The sequence below is a fragment of the Sminthopsis crassicaudata genome, chromosome 1, assembly GCF_048593235.1.
Source record: "Sminthopsis crassicaudata isolate SCR6 chromosome 1, ASM4859323v1, whole genome shotgun sequence".
NCBI classification, from domain to species: domain Eukaryota; kingdom Metazoa; phylum Chordata; class Mammalia; order Dasyuromorphia; family Dasyuridae; genus Sminthopsis; species Sminthopsis crassicaudata.
The window spans coordinates 705,864,432-705,880,409 of NC_133617.1; the positions used below are offsets into that span (position 1 = coordinate 705,864,432).

Consider the following 15,978-nt stretch of genomic DNA (forward strand, 5'->3'; position numbering starts at 1 on the left):
GGGGCCGACATTAACGGAGGTACTGAAGGGAAGAGGGACAGCAGGGGGCTCCTATCAAACGGCGGGGGGGAGGGGGTGGGAAGAGAGGGGTTGGGGGGAGGGGATGACTGGGGCGGGGGGGAATGACACATGCCCCCCCCTCAGTTCCGGGGCGGGGCGGGGGAGGGGAGAGGAGGGGGCGGGACCCGCGGAGGGTGGGGCCGTCCGTACCCGCCGTCTTCTAGAGCCCGGATGGCCCGGGGGCTCCAGGGGCCGCGCCCAGCCCAGCCGCCCTCGCGCCGCCGCCGAAGCCGCCACTGAAGCCGCGCCGCCGCCGAAGCCGCCGCCGCCGCAAGCCTCCGCGCGGCTGGGAGCCTTCGCAAGCTCCGCAGTCTAGGGGGCGGTGCCAGCCCTTTCACCAATGGCGGCTGGCCATGTGCCTTGACGTCGCTGCCAGAGCGACCAATGGGAGCGGGCCTCGAGCTGCACCTGTCCGCGCTTTTAAAGAGACGACGCGCGGACCCCGCGAGGGAGGGGTCCAGGCCTCCCCAGATCTTAGCACAGATGCATAGACTGGAAGCTCGGAAGCTACAAAAATAAGTCCATCTTTATTACCCACATGTGCCCGCACAGCCCAAAGCCGGGCTCCCCTCCCCCTCCCCCACAGGTTCTCAGGCACCGACGGGCGGGACTTCCAGGGGAGAGGCGACCTTTGCTCCGGGTCCCGAGGCCGGACTCCGCTTCCTGCCCCGGGGCCCGCCGGGTCAGAGGGAGGACGATGACCCCAGCTGCAGGCACTCCTCCAGGGCGGGCCGGAGGTACTGACCCACGCGAGCGGCCTGCGCGCTGACAGTGTCCCGGCGCCGCGTGGCAGGCCCCACTAGGGCCCGCAGGAAGGCGGGCATCTGGGAGGGCAAGGAGAAGACGGGCACCGCGTGGAAGAGGTCGGGGATCCCCTGCGGGGGGAGCAGCTCCTCGAAGCAGGCCACCACGTAGCCTCGGTCCGCCCTGCCCTCCAGGAAGTCCGGCAGCACGCAGCTGAGAGACGCCCCGAAGGTGTCGGCGGGGCGCGCTGGTCCCTGGGGGGCGCGCGCCTCGTGCAGCCACTCCTGGCACAGCGCCACGGCCCCGGGGGAGAAGAGCAGGATGACCACCCCGCCTTCCTGCAGCGCCTGGCGACGTTGGGCGTGAAACCAGGCCAGGGGGCCCAGAGCACTTAACTCCCTGCGATGCCACAGGTCCACGGCCACGGAGAGCGGCAGCTGGCCCAGCGCCGTGGCCAGCGTGCCCACGAGGCGCTCGAAGCCGGCGTGGTCCGGAGAGTAGAGGAGCAGGGCCCTGCGGGCCCGCGCGGCCCCTGCGACAAAGACAGCCGCCGTTAGGCGCTCTCCCGCCCCAGCCGGGAACATCCGGGCCTCTGTCCTAGCCCCGAGTCCCACTGTACGGAGGTGTGGCCTGGGACCCCCTTGAAACTCACCCCCATAGCGGTAATCGTCCTTCAAGAATTGCAGCCACCCTGTGAAGGGAGAGGGGCAGAGGCAGCCAATCAGCGAGAACGGGCTCGGCGTGTGCCTTCGGCGTTCTAGGCCTCGGTCTCATCCTTCTAGGGGTATGCCCCACCTCCCTCTCCTCCCTCCCCGCTAAGGACTTCCTAACCCGCCCTTCGCTACACCCCGGCTGGTCAGGAAGAGGAAAACCCCGAGAGGCCCGGGCAGGAGAGGTCTGTTCTTACCGGCCGGGAGGTAACGACCCTGAGAGAGGGGGCCGCTTCTCACCTTTCATCCCGTCTCTGTGGAGCAGGAAGAGAAGCAGGATGCAAGCAGCCAGGACCAGGAAAGCCAGCCAGACCAGGACCCACCGCTCATGAGTGTCTGAGGACAGAAGTCGGCGCCGGGGCTTGGGACGTGGGCCCGCGGGGTGGGGTGGGGGGGGGGAGGAGTGGGGGGGAGGGGAGGCAGACACCACTATCCCACAGATCCCCTCCCTCGAGGCTCTTCCCTTCCCTCCGGCCAGCGGGTCCCCGCCTTTCCCCTACCCCTCTGGACTCACACTTTTGAAGAGAGCAAGCCCACAAGATCCCCGTGTCATTCCACAACTGAAAGATAAGCAATTCATTACTTTCCCGGAGCCCTCCCGGCATGATGGATTGCCTCCTCATTTTTCCTCTTCCAGGATCATATCCTGCCTTGCTTCCTTTCCCTCCGCCAGACCCCATCGCTGAAATTCTTCCAAAGCCATCCCAGAATCTCTACCACCGGAACAACTCATCTTCGAGCCTTTGAGGAACTTCCCGCCCTTGCGAGAGAGAGAGAGACTGACCTGGGTAGTAAGGGAGGTGGGAAAGAGATCACATTCCCGGTCAGAGGTTTACTCAGTCAGTATCTATGTGAATTGGACGCGGCTCTTTAGATATCTGGCCCTCTGTTGGAAAAGTTAGACTAGAGAGAGAGGCAGTGGGTTCATGGATGGAATTTGACGCCTTTGACGACCTGGTTGTGTAACCCTGGATAAGTGTTCTCAGCAGCTCTCTCTAAGATGCTGACATCCGTTTGATAATCAGTAGAAATTATAGATCCAGGCCCCTAACTGTTCTAGACTAGGTGAGCTCTAAAGGCCCTTTTCAGCTCCGAATCTGGGAACCCTTCCTGGCGGTTTCAGCTTCACAAAATACTTCCTGATGAATGCTATTGTTCCCATTTGACAGGTAATGACATTAAGCCTGGGAAAAGGTTGGTGGATGTTCCCACGTTCACACATAGAACATCTAGGTGGCTTAGTGGAGAGAATTCAGACCCAGAGTCAGAAAGACTTCCTGAATTCAAATTCAGCCCAGTCAAGTGTGACCCTGGACGAATCATTAACCCTGTTTGCTTCCGGTAACTTATTTATAAAATGAGCTAGAGAAGGCAATGGCAAAACCACTCCAGCAGCTTTGCCAAGAAAACCCCAAATGGGGCTATACTGAGCAACAACAACACACAGACAATAAGTATTAAGGGTGGAATTTGAACCCAGATCTCCTGGTTTTGAATCCCACACTCCCTATGCTATGCCTGCCCATACCCAAAATCTTAGATATCCTTCCAAATCTCAATTTAAGGACTATCTTATGTTTGCTTTTCTTCAGGGATACCTTTCCTGAATGTTCCCCGGCCTCCTAATCTTCTCATCTCCTTAAAGATCTTCCCAAATGTTTTTCGCTTCCACTGCTTCAAATAAATGCTGTACTTTTCCATAATATCTGGCTTATATAAAAACCTGTATGTATTTTTAAAAATACACTCAGATATATTTCCTTTCAAATAGATCTTTTTCTGAAGACTATATTTAGGGATACCTTATATTTGGACCAATACAGTCATTATATTTTATCTTATATTATCATGTATGTTTCATGTATGATATCCTGTCTCTACAACTAGACTAAGTTCCATCAAGATAGAAACCTATAAATGCTATTTCCTAGTATTCCCCATAACAACAGGTATATCAGGAGTTTTTCAAAATGCAATTTGGTTACATTTTGAGAAATATGAATAAATAAGTAATAAAATAAATCATAAAATTATGAAATTAATTATAACATGATTCATGTATATTGAAATATACATGATTTGAGCATCAGGAAATTTCTAGTCTTCATGGAATCATAGATTTTTAGAACTAGTCCAATCCTTCTTATATTTTAAAATTTATTTTTATTAAATTTTTATTAAAATATCTTGTGTTTTTACATCACCTTCATTTCTGAGCATATCTTTCCCACTATCCCTATCCAGCAAGCCATTGTAATAGAGAATAAATAAGAAAGAGGGAAGAAAATCGGTTTGATAAAACTAGCCAAGATACCTGATAGTGCATGCACCTCTGCAAAGAAAGGAAGGAGGCGTATTTTCTTATCTCTTCTTTTGAGCCAAGTTTGGTGATTATAATTACATGGTATTCAGAGTTTTTGTTGTTGCTGTTCTTTCCTTTTACATTTTAACTTGGAAGGAAATTGAAGAGCATGAAATCTAAATGACTTGCCCATGAACTTGTAACAGGTTAGAGGAAGAGTTAGTAGTGTTGTTTGTTTATATTCTTCTGTTTTAACATGACAGCAAATTATCAAGAAATTATGGAAAACCCTTCCTGGAAGGTTCTAAGATCAGAAATTTAAATGCAAAGAGAAATTCATTCCTGGCAGAAAAATTACCACATACTCCACAGTCTTATAGCATAAAAAGAAATCTAATAATGCCGTCTAAAAATGAGTATTTCCCCAGAGGCCAGCCTGTGGGGGGGGGAGGAGGGAGAGAGAGCAGGGGATGGCAAAGCTCACTACAAATAGCAAGAGATCAGGTTTCCTACATCAATCATCTCCTATATGGCAGGCACTTTGTAAGGTGCTGTGGGATATAGAAAAACAGCACTGGAGGCTTTTTATTTGCTTCCTGTGTTCATTAGTTTCCTCATTAGTCAATTATCTCCTTACAGCTAGATCGGGTCCTTGCTTCCTCCACATCTTCCTAGAAGGTTCAGCCTAGAACTCTGTACAAAATAGATCCTTATGGGTGGTGTTTATTATAGGATAACAGAATATTAGTTCTCATAGAGACTTTAAAGACTAGGATTAAAACCAGAAGGGACCTTGTTAATAGTGTTAGCCCATGAAATGTCAGGGCAAGCAAGGAACCTAAGCACAGACTTTTAGATCTGGCAGAGACCTGAAACCATAAAATGTAAGAACACAGAATGTGACAATCAGAAGGAACTTTACAATATTGCATGTTAGCCAAGGAGAATAATTTACACAATGATCACAGTAAAGTAAAGGAAACAACACTGAAAGACTTCAGATCTCTGATCAATGCATTGATCCATCCTGACCTCAGAGAACTGATTGATGGTGAAGCTTGGCTCTCATCAGTGAGCTTAGGAGATGGATCACACAGCAGTGCAATGGGGGACACATTTTCCAACATGGCTACTGGGTTGATTTGTTTTTATAAACTGCCCGTATTTGTTACGAGGAGAAGAGGCTATTTTAGACGGTGAGAGACTTCTCTAGGAAATAGCAGTGACATATATTAGACACTTTAAAAATGATGCCATCTGAGGGACCATGAAACATAGACTGTTAGAACAGTGTTCGTTCCAGAAGAGACCTTAGAATGTAGAACATTTGAAGAAGAATAACTTGGGAGGGACCTGAGGGTCTGAGAAGGCAGAATGGCAGAGCTGGAAAGAACCTCAAAACAGATCATCTTAATCCAGTGCCACCTCCCTTCCTTCCTTCCCTCCTCCCCTACTAATTTCACAAAGGAAAAAATGAAGAAGAAAAAAGAGAAGAAAGGAACATGACTTGCTTATAACTCATTCGAAGCACTTACAACCCTGTGAGGCAGGAAGGGTGAGTTTGGGTTCAGAATTCTGATTTCATTGACAGGGAACTTCCACATCAGGAAACTCCCTCTTCCCATCTGCCATGATTCTTATGATCTTAGTCAGTGGCCTGGGGCACTTGAGGAGGGGGGAGAAGGTTAAGTGACTTGCCCAGTCATACAACCACTATATGTCAGAGGTGGGGCTATGAAGCCCGGTTTTCCTAACTCTAAGGCCAGTTCTAACCTGTTTGCTTAAAATCATAGGATCATAGACCTAAGAGTTGTAGGAACCTCAGAAGCCATCTAGATCACTGTCTGAATTTTATGGATGAGAAAATTGAGGCATAGCAATGCTAAATGATTATCAGTTACCCAATAATAAGTGTCAAATCCAGAAGCCACACAGAATCAAAGGTGAGTTTCCCACTGTACCATACAATTCTTTATTGCTCCCATATTAGATTTGAGGTACCTAACAAGGGGCAGAGTAAAGTGACTGCCACAATGGAAGCATCAGATTTGGAACCCAAAGGCGGGTCTTCTGCCTCTCTCCAGCCTTCCTTCCATTCTCCCAGTCCTGGATGTTTCACTGGGTTGCCCTCCCGCCCACTACCTGCCCACCTTTGCCAGCTTCTTGCCTCTACTGACCTGCATGCACTGACCGGATTGCAAGTCTTGAAGAAGCTGTTTTCCAAAGAAGGCTGCTCTCTGTCAAGCCAAAGATAGGAGCTGTCACATGGGGGGAGGGGAGGCCACTGGAGCTGGGGGGAGGGAAATTGTGGAGGGCAGGCAGAGGAGGAGGGAACTTGAGGGAAGAAAGGAGAGAGCTCCAAGGTAGGGGGAAGGAGCTGAGGGAAAGAAGGGAGGTGCATAGAGGTAAGACCCTTCAAACTTCAAACCTTACTTTGGGGACCTGCAAGTGATCTCAGCCTTATGGCCAAAGGGTTTGAAAGGAAAAAACCAGGGAGTAAAACAAATCAAGGACAAAAAGGGAGGAGGGATCTTGGATATTACTGAGTATTTTACAAATTTTACATTTTGCAAATAAGGAAATGGAGGCACCAAAGATGTAACTGATTTGCCCCAAATCACAAATTAGTAAGTCACTGAGTTGAGATGTGAATATGTGTTTTCCTGACTCCAAATTCAATGCCAGAGGAGGGTGGGAAACCTCACTGGAAGACTGGGGGGGCTGCAGTTCAGAGTGCCTTTTGGGGATGGGAGAGGAAGACATACGGAATAGGAAAAGAGCTATAGGATGTGGGGTTGGGTCTTACCGTATGGGCCATGCTTGGCAGTGGGGTGCACCCACTGCTCTCCATGGCACAGAAAGAGTGGTTCTGCAGAGGTCCCCAAGTCTCCAGCAGCAGCATGTCATCCCTTAGAGGACCCAGAATATCTGGGAGGGATTAAAGGTCAGAAAAATTAGAATGAGAACTTTTCATTCTCTTCAACTTGACCACCACACCTTCTCCTCCCCCAGCTTAACTTGTTTCTTCCCCAGGCCAGACCACTTCCCCCCTTTCTTCCCTAGGCCATATTTCACTCACTCTCCTGTGGGCATTCCTGAATCTGGAGCTTTTCCCCACTCCATACCTGCAGGAAAGAAGGAGAATCAGGAGGCCTGATGAGGAGAAGTCTCCAGGTAAAAGGAAGGGAAAAGGCAGGGGATGGGGAAAGGAGGAGGGCACACACGCTAAATAAAAATAATAATAAGCAGCTAGGTGGCTCAGTGAATAGAGCATTTGTTCTGGAGTAAAGAGAGCCTGAGTTCAAATCCAGCCTTCAGGCACTTACTAGTGAGCCTAGGCAAGTCAATTGACCCTATTTGTCTCAGTTTCCTCATCTGTAAAATTAGCTAGGAAAAAAATTTAGCAAACCACTGCAGTTTCTTTGCCAAAAAAAAAATTGGGATCACAAATTGAAAATGATTTAACAACAAAAGTCACTTTGTGGATAGATCACTAAGCCTAAATTCAATCCAGTTTCAGACAGTTATTTCAGCTTTATGATACTGGGCAAGTCACAACCTCAGTTTCATTTATAAAATGAGGATAATAAGAGGATCTGCTTCCCAGAGATCATTGTGAGAATCAAATGAGACAATGTTTGCAAACCTAAAATTTATATATGTGTGTGTGTGTGTACACATATATAGATATAGATACACACACACACACACATATATATATATTTTTCTGCCTATTTTTGTATTGAGGATAAGTTTAAATGTAAAAATAAGTTATAATGAGGAGGAGGAATTTTGGTATTGTACGTAATGAATCAGGAAGATCTGTGTCCAGTTCTAGCTTTGAGATCCTGGACAACTCACTTAACTATTCAGTGGTTCCAGGCAGCTCCAGGACCATGGGCTGAAAAGCAACTACCTCACTGCATTGATAGAAGTTTTTATATTGGAAGTTTTCTATGCCCATTAAGTCAAAGGTTGGAGAATAATGATGATAATCCCTCACAAATTTTATGGCAATTTATATATTTTCAAAAAGTTCTTTCATATATTTTATCTTATCTTCAAGATTAAAAAAACAAGTATTTGTCAGAAAAATATGACGTCTGAGGACAAGAGGTCCTGTGCTTCCACCTACTAGCTCAGCTGGACTTTCAAACCAGGATTTGTACCCTGGGTCCTGCTGGCAGTATGATGAATGCTATGGTCTCCTCTTATATTCATAATTGAAGAAAATGCTCCATTTCAGTTAAAGGTTGGCAAGAAGAAAGCAGTGATTTTCATCCTTTCTAAGTTCCCAGACCCCTTGAAATTTATCCACCAATCCTTTGAGTCTGAGGAAAGTGAGTGTAAGAATCCCTTATCTAGCCCAATCCTCAATTGTACAGATGCGGAACCTGAGGCCCCTTGTGACTTGTTTTAGGTCACAAAGCTAGGTCCTAGTATAGCCAGTCCTAAAACCTGATGATCTCCTATGCTAATGTTTTTTCCATTGCACCAAAGGTGGTCCTCCAAACAGTCCCTGGGAGTAGACAGAAGTGGGTCTGAGTCTAATCATTTGCCAGATGAGGAAACTGAGTCCCAGAAAAGGGAAGGGGCAGGCCAGGGTCCCATAAGGAGTTTGTGACCGAGTTAGAAACAGATTCCAGAGCTCCAGTTCTACTGGGATCAGAATTCTTTCTCTTCCTTTGGAATCTCACCTGAACACAGACATTAGGATGGAGAGTCAGCAGAGGGAGGTCCTGGAACTTCTGCAGAGAAGAGGAGGGAAGGAGAGAAGGAGATCCTCTAGGTTAGCAGTCACAGGGTGTGTGTGTGTGTGTGTGTGTGTGTGTGTGTGTGTGTGTGTGTGTGTGTGTGTGTGTGTGTGTGTGTGTGTGAATCTTTCGGTCTGTCTGTCTGTGTCTGTGTCTGTGTCTACCTCTCTCATATCCTCTCCACTTTTTGGATTATCTGAGCTAATTTCCAGGTAACCATCCCTGGTTTCTCCCTTCTCTCCTCCTTCAGCTATTCCCCTGCTACTCCTTAATTCCCCATCTCCCTCTTAGCCCCCAACTTTGTCTTCCCTTCCCTTACATTCAGAGTGACATTCTTCTGAGGCAGGGGCACCGGCAGCGGGTAGCAGAGCTCGCTATCCACCGGCTTCCAACAGAGAATGATCTCGGCAGACAAGGAGCAGGGCGCCTCCACCATCCAGCTCAGGCTTACTGTCCCCAAGAACTTCAGCTTCAGTTTGGTCTGGTTCCACAAGTTCTTGTGGGCTTTGGGGTCTAGAGAGGAAGGGTTGTGGGAGACCCGGGTGTTCCTCACCTGTGCACCTGCCAGAGGATCTGTCCCATCCCTCTCATCACGTTTTATTTCCCCTCTGTATTCCTAGCTCCACACCCGCCCTGACACTCCAAGACCAGACACTGCCTCCCTCTGCTTCCATCCCAGGCCCCAAACTCTCTCACCCTCCTTGAATGGGCAAAGGTAGTTTCTGATGGCATCTTCCTCTTCCTTTATCCACATCTGGAAAACGAATCCATTTGGGGAAGGAACAGAAGGCAAATTTTAACCTTCCTTTGACTTAAGAACAGGGTCCTTTCTTCCTTTTTCTCTCATCCCCCTTTATGCTCCTCCCATACTCCTCTGGCTCAGGGAGACAATTCTAAATCTACCACCACCAGCAGCCAGCTTCAAATCTTGAATAGGTTCAGTTCTTACCTCAATACAGAGGCAAGGGACAAGATCCGTTTGGTTCAGGGTGATATTCTGTGGTCCTGTCTAGGGGACAAATCAAGGACAGAATCTGAGATAATACTACTACTACTACTGGGAAGTGGGATGGGCAATCAGGGCAGGGAGGGGGAGAAGACAACTCTTGGAAAGCAAACAAAAGACCAAGGAGCCAACCAGGACTGAGATTAGAGGAATAATATGATTTATGAAAGCTTGGGGCAGCTCTATTCCCCAGTAATCTCCCTTTCTGCAAATCACCAGTGCATGAAATTCTATCATTACAGATTGACCATTTGGGTCCTGGAGGCTTTCTTGTTTTTGAGAGTTTCTTTTTAAAATAAAAATGCTCTTAGAATTAAGGGTAAGGGCAGAAGGGAAGATAGGAACTCTTAAACTTGTCAGAGAACACCACATGTAGGATGTACTGATTGTCACCAGAGAACAAGCTCGAGATAGGGGATGGTCTGAGCAAAGGAGGGGTCAGGAAGGAGGAAAGACAGGAAAGATAGGAGGGACCCTAAGAGGAACTTCAGAGATTGAGAGGAAGGGGAGAGACTGAAAGACTCAAAATTGGTTGGTTGAAGGGGAGGGGATCAGAAGAGATTTGATTAGGAGATCCTAGTCAGGAGCCAGAGGGGAGATTTCTGGGGGGAGAAGGAAAAGCTGATAGGGTGAAAGAGAAATGAGGGGTTAAAGAGGGAAGCTAGATCCTTTCTCACCAGGACTTCAAGAAACTTTGTTTTACGACCCCCGCTCTGATTCCAGTAGAGAGAAAGGAAATAGTTTTGCTCTGTGGAGATGTCTATCACCAGCTGTATATCATCCCCTTCATTGGAGATATTGAACCAGGGCAGCACTGGAAGGAAATTAAGGGTAGGGAAGGAAGAGTTTCATTCTGTCTGTCCCCCAACTCAGACTGCCCTCTGTCTTCGACAGCCCCCCCAATTTGTTCTTCCTCCCAACTTCCCCCTCCTTTCAACCTGACTCTGTTCTATACCAAAGCAGCTGGGGACGCTGTTCTGCAATTCCGGCCTGACGCAATCTGAGGAGAGAATAGAATGAAGGTTCTTAGTAGGGATAAGGGAAAAAACAGAAGGAGAGAGGACACTGTCTCTTCACTGTTTTTATTCACTGGCTGAGCAGGTAAAACATCAATAAGTGCTTTTTTTCTTTTTTTAATATGCACAATTTTAATATGCACAATTTATATGTGAGTCATGTTGAGAAAGAAAAATTAGAATAAAAGGGAAAAACCATGAGAAAGAAAACAGAACCAAAAAAGAGGTACTTTTCCTGAACTATTTTTTCTTTAAAAAATTATGGATGATTATGTGATGATCAACTATGATAGATTTGGCTCTTTTCAACAATGAGGTAATTCAAGGTAATTCCAATAAACTTGTAATGGAAGGAATCATACCTCATCTAGAGAGGGAAGTATAGAGACAGAATGTGGATCAAAGAACAGTTTTTGTTGTTTTGATTTAACATATATTTTAAAGTATTTAACGTGTATTAGACTACCTGTCATCTAGGGGAGGAGGCGGGATGAAGGAGGGGAAAATTTGGAGCAGAAGGTTTTACAAGGGTCAATGTTGAAAAATTACCCACGCATATATTTTATAAATAAAAAGCTTTAATAATATAGATATGTTTAGGGTCATTTCAGAAATTGATGGAAATTCTTTCTTAATTCCAAACCAAAATTTTTTTAGGATTTTTTTTAAATTTTATAATTATAAAAATTTTTGACAGTATATATGCATGAGTAATTTTTAAATAACATTATCCCTTGAAAGAATACTGTTTTCAATACTATTTTTTTTGGTTGGTTGGTTGCTTGTTTTTTTCTATTTTTTTTCACTTTTTGATGATTTTTCTTTGGAAGCAGGACAAATATGGAAATATCTTTAGAAGAACTGCATGTATTTAACCTATATTGGATTACTTGCTGTCCTCAGGAGGGAAGGAGAAAAATTTGGAATACAAGGTTTTGAAAAAGTGAATGGTGAAAACTACCTTTGTGTGTAAAATAAAAAGCTATTGGGAAAAAAAAAACTTTAAAGAATTCTTAGACATACTAGATGGTTTTCTTGGAGAGAAGAGGCTCTATTAGAAATATAAGTGATATAAAAATGAGAGCTGTCAATAAAAATTTATATTTATAAAAACCTCTCAATTTCAAATAAAAACGGTTAGTTTCAGATCCTTTCCTGATAGTAGGTTGTAATAGGGAGAGAAAGAAAGCAGATTTGACGGGAAGGGATCCAACAAGATAAAGCTAAAGAAACCCAAGACCAATTTCCCCTCCTTTCCATTTTGCCAGGGCCATATCTTGTTTCTCCCTTCCCACAGTGGCCAGGCACTCACCTGGCACTTGTTGTATATGACTGAGTTCTTTTTCATAGGGGGGCTCAGTATAGATCCGTACTTCCTCCCCTACTGGTGCCTTAAAGCAGTCAAATACCAGTGAGCCCTGAAGAAAAGCCAAAACCCCACAAAAGATCAGTGTTAAAGTGACTAACTGCATCCTCAGCTCTCCTGACTTTCTTTAACCTTCCAGGCCCTCCCAGTCCCTCCTTCCATGCTCCTCTAGAGGCAAAGTAAAAATCATTTCCACACTTCAGCCTTGGGAAGTTATGAGGGAGTACAGAGACCCATTTTAGAGATAAGGAAATTAAGGTCCAAAGAGGGAAAGTGATTCGTCCATAGCTGATAAATGTAGGAATCATTCAAAACCAGATGTTTTGACTTCAAGTTTAGTAGCCTCTATAATATAATTAATTTCTAAATGACAAAATGGACAGATAGCTACAGGCCTGGAGTCAAGAAGACTTGAGTTCAATTCTAGCCTCAGATGATTACTAGTGGATTCTGGGCAAGTCACTTAACTGCTCCTGCCTCAGTTTCCTCAACTGTAACCTCCATTGGGATCAATAATAGCATCTGAATCCCAGGGTTGTTCTGAGAATCAAATGAGGTAATATTTGTGAAGCACTGAAAAGACAGTGACTAGTACCTAGTAAGTTCTTAATAAATACTTCTTCCTTTCCCGTTATGTTGAGGGGAAAAGCTCTACCCAAGGTCAATTCCTTCCCTGAAATACTCTTTGTTTTATTTTTTATTTCAAAGCATCATCATAATTATCGCCTTATCTGTTCCCGAAAACAACCTTATGAGGGAGTCAGAACAGTCACTGTCCCCATTTTACAAATTAGGGAAACTGAGGTACAGAATGAGTGCCAGAGCCAAGTCTTTTGACTTCAAGCCTGATGTTTTCCCGTATTACGTCTCCAGTGCTAATATGTGTGTCCGGGTAGAATCTCAGGGAAAAGCTTTAGGATAACGCTTAAATGATGGGCCAGCCCCCCAAAGCTTCCCTGCCCTTTCATCTTTCAACCTACCACATTTTGTCCTGGTTGTACCATGGCGGCAGGCACCTCTACCTTCACTAAGACACATCGGTCGGAGAGGTATGCCTGGAAGGAAAGGATGACTTTTGCCTGGAGAGATTCTATGGAAGACACAATATAATTTAACTCAGCAAACATTTATGAATCAGTAGGTGATAGCAGAGGGCTATAATAAGACACTGTGCTAGGAAGAGCAGCCGGAATTGGTCTGAGGAGCAAAGCGGGGATCAGGGACAAAGGGAACACTGTGCAAAAAACCCTTCTTCCCCAGGGAGGAAGCAGAGAGAGGCTGGGAGCAGAGAGGGGGTTGTCTCACCATTCTTGGGCCAAGGGTGAGAAGTTAGTTCAGCATCTTCCCGGAGCCAGACCTCATCAGGATCCTCCTTCCTAGGTTCTAAAATGACTGTGTAAGGGCAGATCCCCCCTGCCCAAGAACCCCGCCCACCCCCAGCTCAGAGACAGTGAGTAAGTTTTCTGGCCCCTTTCCCAGCTTTTCTGGAATTCCCTTTGCTGGGAAATAAAGCTGTGGGTTGCATCCCAAGGGATCCTCCTTTCTTTAGCTTCTAGGATAATGAGGAAGCCAGGTAGGAGGGACCCCGAGCCAACAGCTGAGTTCCTGCCGTCTCTAGAGAATTTAAGGGGAGATCCTTCTCCCCAAACCTGCTGTGGACAGCCTGAGTCCTCTCAGATGGCCACACTTACTGGCTTCCTTCTCCCTTTCCCCTTCCTCCCTCCTTTCCAAAGGCTTTCCGGTCCTTCCCCCTCTCTTGTCAGTCACTCTGGATCTCTTCCCGTCAGACCTAGTGACATATACAGATGGCAAGAGCAGAACAAACCGCCCTGTGCCACAGGCCTGCTCCCTCTTTCCTCCTGCCAACCCCTCTCCTTTTCCCTTCTTTTTCCCAGCCCATTTTTTCCTTCCTCCTTCCTTCCTTTCTCTCATCAGGAACTTTCCCTTTTAAGTCCAATCCCCAGCCCAGCCCACCTCTTCCTACACTTACAATTTTAGAATTCAAAGCTAAAAGAGACTTGGGAACCTTATCCTTTTGTACAGAAGAGAATTCTGAGAGCTTAAATGCCAGAGAGGGAGGTCAGAAAAGACAATTTGCAGAAAAGATGGTGCCTGGGGTCTCTTTGTTGTCTGGCTCTATGATCCTACATGGGAGGGTGCAAGATTTGAACCCAAATCCTCCGACCTCAATCCAGTGTTCATGCCAGACTGTGTCCCTACCAGATTTCTCTCTCCTCCCCCAGGTCCCTTTGACTTCTTACCTAAACCCACATCCTCCCCCAGGATCTCCTTTACCCTCCACCTCTCCTCCGGTTTGACAAACCTTTTCTTTAGCTCCCCCCCACCCAGTCTCTCACCCTGCACTGTCAGGTGGAGGGTCACCCGCACACAGGGGACACAGTTCCTCTCTCCCCTGCACTGAAGGACCACCTCTGTCTGTAGCTTTGTGGGCACCAGCACAGGGTCTTTGGTGGGTTCCAGCAGGCAGAGCACATCTTCTGGAGGAGATAAATGGCAGCCTTTGAAAATACCCGCTCCACCCAGACCAGAACAGGGGTGAAGGGGGGTGGGGGGGGGGAGAACAGTGCCCTCAATGCTAGTACAAAGGGGGGGTTCCCTAGGAAGCTCTAGGGAACCAGCTCAGCCAGACCTAAGGCACTGTGGGGGTCTCCAAGGAGCCAGTGGCAGGAAGGTAAGCCTCATCTCCAGTCTTCTCTTGATACTCACCCCAAAGGTGACAGGAAAGACCCTAGGGGAAGAAAGGGAGTTCAGAGCTTCCCTGTTTCCTGCCCCAACTTTCCCACACGAGTCCCTGAGCTCCCATAAGCAGGGTTCAGCTTGTGTGCCTCGAGGGTACATAGAGACAGCTAGGGCCTTCAGGAAGCTGGGACCTTTCCCAGAGATGCCCGCTGCTAAGGACAGAACCGTGAGCCCTGCCGGAGCCCGGACACAGCCGAGCCAGTAGCCTGCAGGGAAAAGGTGAGCCGGCTGCTTGTTTCTCTCTCACACCCGCTCTCTGCCCTTCCCCCTAGCCCAGCAGCCGCTTCCTACCTGGGCAGACCTGAAAGGGCAGTTACACCGGAGCTGGGTGGTGGTGGCTGACACTGGAGAAGCCCCGAGCCGGAATGGGCGCTCTCTCCCCACCATCCTTTAACCCCCTCCAAGATCCCTCCGGAGCCTACCTGAGAGCACCGGGCATCGTCGTGGGACCCTGACAGCTTCTCCAGAGAGAGCACCCAGGGCCTGCTGCCAAGGACCAAGGAGAAGAGGAGCAGCAGCAGCGGAACCGGCATCTTCTGGGTGCTGCTCAGTGTTGTCAGCTGGGCTCAGGCCTGACGCCGCTCCCCCTGGGGGGAGAAGCCACCCCCCCCCACAGGTCTGCAGGCCAACTGTTGCTCCTTTCCTCCTGGATGCCCAGCGGTACCAGAGTGGGGACTGGGACCCCTCCCCTCCCACTCCTATCCTGGCTCGGGGCCTCCTAGGGTGGGAGGGTTGGGAGGAGATTCCAGGCACTGGGTCTTCGATGGCTCTTCTCAGTTTGATCTCCGAATCCGAAGTGCTTTCGATTCAGCTCGGAGGCCTGCTGTCCCGCCTCCTGTTCCAGCCCCTGTCCTGTCCTGTCCCTCCCACAAAACACTGGGCCCAGTGCCCAGAATCTGGATGACTGGGAAGACGGCAACTCACTAGCCACTCCTCACAAGGCACAACCCTCCCAACACAGACACACCCCCCCCCTACCTGGCAGGGACTGGCAATACCAGCAAAGCTACCTATGACCCCAGGGGGTTCTGTGGGAAGATGGGAAAGGGGAAGGCAGTTCTAGAGGCCCCTCTCCCGGGACCTGGTGACATGGAACTATTCCATGCCATAAAAGTATGACATTCATCTTCCTGCTGATGTTACTACCCAATCCCTTTTCTCCTGGACCTTTGGGCCCTGCCCTTTTTATGTTTTCCCAGTCTGGCACTAATATAGACCCCAGGGTACTGATGATCCCAAGAGAACGCAGCTTGTTCATAT

General features: G+C 47.7%; 1 protein-coding gene across 5 annotated transcripts; it reads right to left on the reverse strand.

Moving 5' to 3' along the window:
* Positions 1–568: 568 nt before the first annotated feature.
* Positions 569–15,272, reverse strand: IL17RC (interleukin 17 receptor C). Of its 5 annotated transcripts, XM_074283998.1 has the most exons (19): positions 15,141–15,272; positions 14,686–14,707; positions 14,316–14,456; positions 13,264–13,341; positions 12,939–13,048; positions 11,905–12,010; positions 10,532–10,576; positions 10,254–10,390; positions 9,520–9,579; positions 9,267–9,324; positions 8,890–9,083; positions 8,514–8,564; positions 6,896–6,941; positions 6,623–6,744; positions 5,994–6,053; positions 2,029–2,074; positions 1,755–1,850; positions 1,457–1,495; positions 569–1,336 (listed from the first exon to the last, which is right to left on the reverse strand). In XM_074283998.1, the coding sequence occupies exons 1-19, from the start codon at positions 15,249–15,251 to the stop codon at positions 744–746; spliced, it is 2,115 nt and encodes a 704-aa protein (XP_074140099.1). In that variant the 5' UTR covers positions 15,252–15,272; the 3' UTR covers positions 569–743. The 5 variants fall into 5 exon arrangements, with proteins under 5 accessions (XP_074140099.1, XP_074140098.1, XP_074140100.1 ...); XM_074283997.1 differs by having other exon boundaries at positions 569–1,495; positions 14,316–14,453; XM_074283999.1 differs by lacking the exon at positions 1,457–1,495.
* Positions 15,273–15,978: the final 706 nt, after the last annotated feature.